The 9,472-nt window shown below is 48.6% G+C and overlaps 1 protein-coding gene across 1 annotated transcript; it reads left to right on the top strand.

The window, feature by feature from the left end:
• Positions 1-395: 395 nt before the first annotated feature.
• On the top strand, positions 396-8,179 carry LOC121142680 (40S ribosomal protein S2-like). The gene is made up of 2 exons (XM_040752808.1): positions 396-647; positions 7,322-8,179. Exons 1-2 carry the CDS (start codon positions 396-398, stop codon positions 8,177-8,179), a joined length of 1,110 nt encoding a protein of 369 aa, XP_040608742.1.
• The last annotated feature ends 1,293 nt before the right edge of the window (positions 8,180-9,472 follow it).

Below are 9,472 nucleotides of genomic sequence, written 5' to 3'. Positions count from 1 at the left end.
TCCTCCCGCACTCCCCCTTCCCCTCCTCCCTCCCACCCTATTGCCAAATCCATGATCATTTTTTAAAAAGACAAGTATTTTCCATTGTGGAAATGTATCTCATTTCTTCACCCATTCTTCTGTTGAGGGACATCTAGGTTGCTTCCGATTTCTGACTATTAGAAATGAACATGGTTGAGCCAGTGTCCCTGAGGTAGGATGAAGCATCCTTTAGGTTTATGCCCAAGAGTGATGCAGCAGGATCTTGAGACAGATCAATTCCCATCTTCCTGAGGAACTGCCACACTGATTTCCATAGTGTCTGTAGGAGTTTGCAGTCCCACTAGCAACAGAGTATTTGTCTTACCCAACACCCTCTAGATGAGTTGCCACTTGCTTAGTTGATCTTAGTCTGAATGGTGTTCTCTACATTGGCACGAGATGCCAGGAGTATCAGTGAGGGTGGTAATGGCAACCATGAAGACAATGAAGGTGGTGAAGACGGTGATGGTGGTGATGGTGAAGACGATGATTGTGGTGGCAATAATGGTAACAGTGATGATGAGGGTGATGATGATGAGGAGGAGGAGGAGGAGGAGGAGGGGGATGGCAAAGGTGTGGCAATGGTGATGGTGGTGATGACTGCAGATGGTGAAGATGGAACTGAGGTAATTATGTTCAAGGGCCTAGCAAAGGAGTACTACCTGCCTTTTGCAAGGTGGTTTGAGCTTGTTCTCCTATGGCTCCTTTCTTGTCTTGTGTCTCTGTTGACCATACAGCTTACTATCTCCTGTTTCCTACACTGAGACAGTAGTACACTCGTGATTCTCAGTTGTATTTTATGCTTTGTTATGAATGGGACAACCTGGGCGAAGTTGGCCTCAAGAGTCCAGAGCATCATGTGTACTCTGGGCATGCTCAACACTTCAGCCTGGTTTAAATTTGGACCCCAAATACTCAAAAATAAAATTGACTGGGAATAGACACAAAAAGACAAACATGGTATGTACTCACTCACATATGGATTTTAGGCATGCATCAGGGGAGTGTCAGCCTACAATCCCAGTGCCAACGAGTCTGGGAAACAGGGAGGTTCCCAAGAGAGATGCATGATACCCCAGAGAAGTGGAATGAGGCAAGACCTCCTGAGAAAATTAGGAACATCAGGGGAGGGGAGAGGGAGCCAGGAAATAGAGAGGAGCATAAGAGGACATGAGAAGAAGGTATGGGGGAGCAGGAAGGTTGAGTCGAGGTAAGAATAGAGGAAAGCAGGATGAGAGATTGAGGCTTGAAGAGAGAGCTGACACTAGTGAGATTTCCAGAGATCTCCAAGGATAACACCAACTGGCAAACTAAACAATAGTGGAGAGACTACATTAATTACCCCTCCTTGATGGTAAGGTTGATGACTATTTTATATGCCATCCTGGAACCATCATCCAGTGACTGATGGAAGCAGAGACAGATACCCACAGCTAAACGTTGAACTGCACTCCTGGAACCTAGTGATAGAGATGGAGGAGTGATGAGCAAAGGGGTCAAGACCATGATGGTGAAACCCACAAAGACAGCTGACCGGATAAGGGGGAGCTCTTGAATCTCAGATGGATGCCTGAGAGGCCAACAGGGGACAGATACAGACTCAATGAATGTAGTGCTGGGGAGGAGGCCACAGAAATCACTGGGGCCTTGGGTAGTAGTTTATCATGGTTTATGAATAATGTTTGAGAGCCCATTCCAAATAGAGGGATGCTCTCTCAGCCTGGACACATGGGGAAGGGCCTAGGTCCTGCCCTGGATGAAATGACAGACTTTGGAGATCCCCCAAGGAGGACCTCACCCTCCCTGGGGAATAATGTGGGGATTGGGTGGGGGGGCTGGGGGGCTGGTGGAGGGACAAGGGAGGAGGGGTGGGAGAGGGAGCTGGGATTGACATGTGAAGCATTCATGTTTCTAATTTAAATTTAAAAATTAAAAAAAATTGACTGGGGAATGCAGAAGGCCAGTGTATCTTACATTCTGGGCTGTTAATACCAAATTCATGAGGGGACTGTCCAGTGAATGGATAAAGGTAATCATTGCTGGAGATTTGTGTCTGTGAGAGCATAGAAGCCATGGCTCACAGGTCACTGTCTTATGTTTGGGGACACGTGTGTCACACTTGGAGGAAGAATAAGAATTCCCAGGCTCCTTCCACTTGTCAGGCCCATGGTCTGAGCAACTTCACTGACTGGGTGGTGTTGTTTGGTGAGCATTCCAGGCCTTCTGCCTTGGTGGATGAGGCCAAATAAAGCCACTTCTTGCAGCCCAACACATTGTGTACCTTTTAGTGGAAAATGCGGTTTAGCCAGTAGAAATGGAAACTGTCCTTTCATGTGAATGGAAAAGTGGTAATTAGTCCTTTTCCCTAGTTATTGTTTATACCATTGTCTTAGAAATCTAGGGTATGTGACACAGAAAATGCTGTCATCAGATCTGCAGAGGTATCCTGAAGAAAAATCTAAAAGCCTCCAGGTCTGACTTGACGGCTCTATTTTCAGAGGTGTGTTGAATCTCTTAGAAGTAATCACTTATGCACTGAATATTATTGTCTTACTGGAGCAAGAATGGGTATCTAGAATATTTCATAGAATCTATTTCTAGAGCTGAATATTGTTCATTTATTGGCACAAAAGTGAAAGTCTGGAATATTCTATATAAGGCTTTACAGAGTAAGTTTGAAAAGGAGAATTGAAAACAAATGCCCATCGGCCTGAGGTGAGCCATTAGCTAGGGAAAACTAACATCTTGCAGAGATGACAGATGGGAGAGAGAGGGGTGCGCTCCTCCCATTTGAGCTCGCTCCCGGCACAGGGAAGAATCCTCACAACAATGGGCTGAAATCCTTTCCTAAGACAAGCCCTCTGGGCCCCCTGTCAGAAACCCCACTAATCGCTTCCCAAGCTCCCCACCCTGTAGCTGAAGCCTGCTTCACAACATTTACAGCTAAGTACATTATTAAAAGTCAAACCAAACAACATTTGCCAGTCCCTGGGGGAATGTGGCGAGGAATGAATAATTCTGAAAAGATCCTGGCATCTGTGTGCATTAACCACAAATGGCCATTAAGTCAGAGCAGCACAGGGAGCAGCCTGCAGGCTGCAGAGCTCACACCCATGAGAAGGGCTGGTTCTCCCCCTTTGCAGGAGGAGGCCAAGAACTGGCCCCCACCCACAGTCAGCCCGAGGGCCACCTTCTCTCCCTTTGATCCCTAGAAAGGAACAACCTAATTCCTTCTCAGCAGCTTCTCCAAACACTGCAGTCACTCACAGCCCTGGACTTCTGGGGCTCCTGTAGCTCCCTCCACACCAAGGCCAGGCAGAGCTTGCAGGCAGCAAACAGCCTTAGAGGATGGGCCCTTGCAGCCAGCTCCGTGTGTGGTGGCCTGTAGTATACACTGCCTCTCACCAAAGATGGGAGCATAGTCTCCATGGCAGCTGGCCCTCCCCTCTTCTGTCTTACACTTCACATGCTCTGGGAATGACTAGGATTCTGGATGCTGTGTTGTCAGGGAGATGGTCATATGAGCTTTTGGTATCCTTATATAGTTGTGACATTGACTAATTACCTAGTCCCCTGAACCTAGCTTTCTTATTTGTCAAACAGGACCAAGTCTCTTCTGCTTGCAAGATGAGAGCTTCAAAGAGGGTCATGAGACCTTGGAAATAAAGATGGTGAAAGAGGGTCTCCTCGAACATCGGATGTCTTTGCTCCATGTTAAATGGAGCAGGAACTCAGCCAATATCCTCATGAAGTGTCTCCTTAGCGCAATGTGTTCTCTCTCTCTCTCTCTCTCTCTCTCTCTCTGGGAGATGGTGGTGGTAAGACTTTCCTGCTGCAGTCAGGCTGTAGGAGTCAGGACCGCTACAGGATGGAGTGCCCTGTAGGTTAAGAAGGAGTACTGTGCAGGGAAGTAGGCCTGTGGGCTGGCCTTCCCAAAGATCCCCTGCCTGGAGAAATACTGGGCCTGTGGGACACAACCCCCGAGCCTGCTCTGGGGATTCTGTTTAGGCTTGCTGCCATCAGGAAAGTCTGAATGTGTATCAATTACTGTTAGCAGGGTTTTATGAACCCCACGTGGGTTGACTTTCAGAGAGGTGTGGTGAGTGAAGTTTCTTGGGATCCTGATTCAGAGGGTCTCCAGACTTGGGCTGTCATGCTCTTGGGCTGCTTGTTTTGGTTTATTTGAATGTGTTTTGTATACACAGTCTGGAGGGACGGTAGACCTGGCCCTTCTACTCATCTGTGGTCCTGGCACTTCCCTGACCAGCTGGGATGGGTTCTTGACCCTTAACCTACTGCCAAGTCCACTCCCCCGCTACTTGGACAGGAATGGCCTGTTTCTGTGTGTGTGTGTGTGTGTGTGTGTGTGTGTGCGCGTGTGCACGCGTGCCTGCACAGGTGGTCTTTGTTTACTGTCATCTTCTACTCCTAGAAGGGGCCTGGGCAAGCACATAGATGAGGGGTTATGTCATCTCTATTCTAAATGGAGGGCCATATTACAGTGGGAGGGTAAGGCTACTGTCCAACCCTGACCAAGTATTCAGTGCACCCAGACCTCCTGCAGGGTACCTGCCCCGCTGGGAACTTAGAAAATGACTGCTCCTGTCTGAGTCTGTGTGCTTCTCTCAGGTGACTGATGGACAGGAGAGCCAGTGACTGGTGTCCACAAAAAGCGCAGTGATTTCATAACAGACACAGGCAGCTCCCTTGAGGATCCCTGGGCTCAAGAGACAGTGACATTAAACAGGAAGCAAGAAATACCATGGTAGGTAAGAAAGACTGCAGAAGACAGAGATAGATGACATGTCTAATTCCTCTGTGTCACTTCCTGTTAACAAGCAAAGCTGCCTCTTCCTTCTGTGCTGGGCCCTGCAAACTTTGTAGCCTGTGCTGCTCTGATCTTGAGAACTCCAATGATTGCAGGCGCTGTGCCTCCTACATCACCCTAACACAATCGTCGGGGTGTCTCCAAGCTTTGGGATGCTTTGAACTCCAGAAACGTAAAATTTATGCCCTGGTGGGGGCAGGAGATGACTCCACTGGTGATGTGCTTACCATGTAAGAATGAAGACCTGAGTTAAATTTCGGGAAACCATTAAAAAAAAAACTGGTCATGATGCAAGTTTGTAATCCCAGCACTGGAGAGGCAGAGGCGGGCAGATCCCCAGTGCTGGCTGATTAGCCAATCTTGTCTACTTGGTGAGCATCAAATTCAGTGAGGGACCCTGTCTCAAAAAACAAAGAGGAATAAAACTAAGGATGCCCCCACACCCACACCCACACCTAAGAATGAACATACTGGAGAATCTCAGTTTCCCCCACGGAGCATTTGTATATAGATTCTCACCCTGGGCACACTGCAACCGCATTTAGCTTGCTCTGCACTTCTCTACTTTATAGATCAGTCAACATTCGGGCTGCCCCAAATGCATGATGGCTTTCTGAACAAGAGTTTACAGACGTCTCTTCAGGACCTTGCTCTCAGTTCTTCTGCAGATGCATTTAGAGGCTGGATAGCCGGACAGCATGAGCAGAGCTCTTTGAGCAACACCCACACTGTGTCACGTCATCTCGCACCTCCTCTACCGCTCACAAAGGGTTGAGTTTCTTCACATTCTCACCAACACTCACTAGTTCCCACTTTTGTTCTGTATCCATCCTGGTCCACCAGGCTAGTAAGACCTGGTGGGGCATTTCATTGCGGCTTTGACTTGAATTCTCTTGCTGACTACTCAAGCTCAGCATCTTTTCCAGGTTTACCTGCTGTCCGTTATCATTGGACAGATGTGGTTTCTCACATGAGTGGAACGAAGCCTTGTCTTCCCAGGCCGATCATCTGCTGGGTGGAAACTAAACAGGACAGAAAGCACTCTGGGAAGTGGCAGTGTGACTGGTGCTGTGGGAAAGAGCTGGGCCAGGAGGTGGTTTTGTGTCTGAAGTAAGGGAAGACTTCTCTGAGGATAGGCTGTGGGGAGGCCTGGGGGCTGCGGGAGAAGACAAACCACCTAGAGAATGTGGGAAGGGCAGAGGTGAGCTCAGATGCAAAGGCCCTGAAGGCAGGAAGGGTTGTCTGTGTCTGAGAACAAGGGGACAAGAGGCAGGAGGGGAGTGAGAACAAGGGACGTTGTTATAGGGAGCAATTCTCCTAAGGAGTCACATAGGGGCAAATTAAATGTCGGGGGCTGGAAGCTAATGCACACTGGTTTGGTCAAAGTGCAGGGAGTTAGTGTCTATGGAGTGCTCAGCCACAAATGGGACATCCAATCACACTCCTTCCCCCTGAGGCTCAGAGACCATCATAGAAGATAGGCAGAAAGAAGGAAAGAGTCAGAGGCCAGAGAGGACCAGGACAAAAGGGCATCTTCTGGATATAACACACTCATGGTGCTCATGAACTCAGCAGCTGTGGTTGCCTGCACGAGATTGGAATAAGACCAAATTGGACATTCGACCCCCCACCCCATCTCTAGCTGAGGAGCTATTCATAGGTGATGGCTTATAGGGAAGGGAGAGTCAGTTTTCTTTTAGGGTGTGTCTTCTGGTAGGTTGACCATCACCCAGGGGAGGGCCCCACCCCCATGAATATATATATGCACAGCACAAACTGGACTCTGTGGGATAGATACAGACACAGACATAGACATAGATACAGACATGAAGTTGGAAATGGGTGGAAGGTAGATCTGGGAGGAGATAGGAAGGAGAGGGGTGAAAGGATGGATACGATCAAAATACGTTGTGCACATACATGAGATTCTCAAAGAACTAATAAAAATACGACATTAAAAGTGTTCTGCATGATGCCTCGCATAGAAAGTGGTTGTTATTAAAGTCTGCCCATGTTATTCTTCCATGAGAAAAAGTCCCAGCTGCCTTACTTTCACCGGACATTAAAAAAAAAGCCCTCTTTCGACTGGGAGTTGGGAGTCGGCCCTGGAAGCCGGTCACTGGTCCTTCTGAGGATGCTGGCCTAGGGTTTGCATTGCCTCTTAGTTATGTGACTACTTCCTGGGATTACTTGTCCTCTTAAGGAATTCTAGGATCCTGGCAACTCTTGCACGAGGAAACATTCCGAGGATGTTAGCAAAGTGTGAGCATGGACTGTGAGATGTCCTGGGATGCCCAGCTATTATTTATATCACAGGCCACACTAGGAACCCCAGGCAGTCAGAGTCTTAAGCAGTGTTCTGGAACTCCTGGAATGATGTAGAGGGGCGGGTATCCCAGGAAACACAGTGCAGTAATGTAGTCACAGCCACAGAGCTGGCTCTTCTGATGAGGAGATTGGGTCTCTCCACAGGGAGGGCCCGGAGGACCCGGGGGCCCGGGATTAGGCGGCCGCGGCGGCTTCCTCGGAGGCTTCGGCAGTGGCCTCAGGGGCCGCGGTCGTGGTCGAGGCCGTGGCCGTGGTCGAGGCCGCGGGGCTCGTGAAGGAAAAGCCGAAGACAAGGAGTGGATCCCCGTCACCAAGCTGGGCCGCCTGGTTAAGGACATGAAGATCAAGTCCCTGGAGGAGATCTACCTGTTCTCCCTGCCCATTAAGGAATCCGAGATTATTGATTTTTTTCTGGGCGCATCTCTAAAGGATGAAGTTCTAAAAATCATGCCAGTACAGAAGCAGACGCGGGCTGGCCAGCGCACCAGGTTCAAGGCTTTTGTCGCTATTGGGGACTACAATGGTCATGTTGGTCTTGGTGTGAAGTGCTCCAAGGAGGTAGCCACAGCCATCCGGGGGGCCATCATCTTGGCCAAGCTTTCCATTGTCCCTGTGCGGAGAGGTTACTGGGGGAACAAGATTGGCAAGCCCCACACTGTCCCATGCAAAGTGACGGGCCGCTGTGGCTCTGTGTTGGTGCGTCTCATCCCTGCCCCCAGAGGCACTGGCATCGTCTCTGCTCCTGTGCCCAAGAAGCTACTGATGATGGCAGGTATTGATGACTGCTACACGTCAGCCAGGGGCTGCACTGCCACCCTGGGCAACTTTGCCAAGGCCACCTTTGATGCCATCTCCAAGACCTACAGCTACCTGACCCCTGACCTCTGGAAAGAGACTGTGTTCACCAAGTCTCCTTATCAGGAATTCACGGACCATCTTGTGAAAGCCCACACCAGAGTCTCTGTTCAGAGGACCCAGGCTCCAGCTGTGGCCACCACATAAGGGTTTTCATACAAGAAAAATAAAGTATATTAAGTCTGTTAAAAAAAATCAAAATAAAAAATCATATAACATACATCCAATATATAGTGGCATAGAATATACATTACCATTCCAAAACACAGGGAAGGAAGCACAGTGAGGAAATACTAGACCAAAGAGAGACCAAAAACCAGCTGGGCAAACTTTAAACTCTTCATCTCCATGTCTGATGTCAAAATTCTCTTCAGCGCTCCAGCTCCTTTCCACTTTGTTGACTGCAACACATTGCTCTCTCTCGGTCTGGTTCCACTCCCTGTTAGTATCTTCGGCAGGTGTCCCATGGCTCTGGCAGCTCCAACATTTTGGGGTCTCTGAGGCAATCCAGGCTTCATCTTCACAGCCCCACTCAATGGCATCTCTAGGCCTCCATTCAGGGACACCCCTGGCCTCAGTGGCTCATAACTCCTTTCTTATATCCTTAAAGCCAGAACCGCATGGCCAAAGCTGCCAAGTTCTGCTGCTTCCTGGGGCTTGGACATGACCTCCTCATCCAATTACATCTTCGCCAGCCTTCTGTTTTTGATCGTTATATTCATTGCCTAAGCTTGGATGTTTAGGAACTTGTTCTATAGACCAAGTACCTTTGGTTGATATTTCCCATGGACACAATATAGCTCTAAATGAAGTCTTTGAATATACAAGGAGACCAGGAATTTAGGGACTAGATTAGGTCAAACAGCATCACTAAGCCCAGGTTCAGTGCTAAACACATGCGCATGCACTTGGCTATTGGTGCTTGTAGGGCCTGGGTGTCAATGTTCATCATACTTGAACAGGACAAACACAAAGAGGTGAGGGATTTTCAGGCAAAGAGAGAAAGACTATATTTCTCTGGTCACCCTGGCTGCTGACTTCTGCCTCACAAACTGGGTTGATGAGAGGAAAACCACTCTCTTCTCATTCTTCCGAAAGGACAGATACTATATTGTTCTGCTCAGTATGGTCCCTAAAATGTCACATTCACAGAGATGGAAAGTAGCATGTAGGGAGAGGTCTGGGGAGGTGTACTGGCTGATCTTGCCTGTCAACTTGACACAAGCTAGAGGCATCAGAGAGGAAGGAGTCTCAGTTAAGGGAAATGACTCCATGGGATCCAACTGTAAGGCATTTTCTCACTTAGTGATCAATGGGGCAAGGCTCAGTCCATTGTGGATGGTGCCATCCCTGGGGTGGTGGTCCTGGATTCTATAAGAAAGCAGGTTGAGCTATTAACATCCCTGAAAGTCCAACTCTCAAGGCTACATCCAGGATTAA

The sequence above is a fragment of the Mesocricetus auratus genome, unplaced genomic scaffold (assembly GCF_017639785.1).
Source record: "Mesocricetus auratus isolate SY011 unplaced genomic scaffold, BCM_Maur_2.0 Super-Scaffold_100010, whole genome shotgun sequence".
In the NCBI taxonomy this organism is placed as follows: Eukaryota; Metazoa; Chordata; class Mammalia; order Rodentia; family Cricetidae; genus Mesocricetus; species Mesocricetus auratus.
The sequence above is the reverse complement of the archived record's forward strand: the minus strand, read 5'-3'. Positions and strand labels throughout refer to the sequence as shown.

What these genes read in the sequence shown, in the direction of transcription:
- LOC121142680 (XM_040752808.1), top strand. Translation starts at nt 396, where the DNA reads ATGGTGTTCTCTACATTGGCACGAGATGCCAGGAGTATCAGTGAGGGT. An exon ending in ATGGTGAAGATGGAACTGAG is followed by an intron (nt 648 to 7,321) that starts GTAATTATGTTC and finishes GTCTCTCCACAG; the next exon opens with GGAGGGCCCGGAGGACCCGG.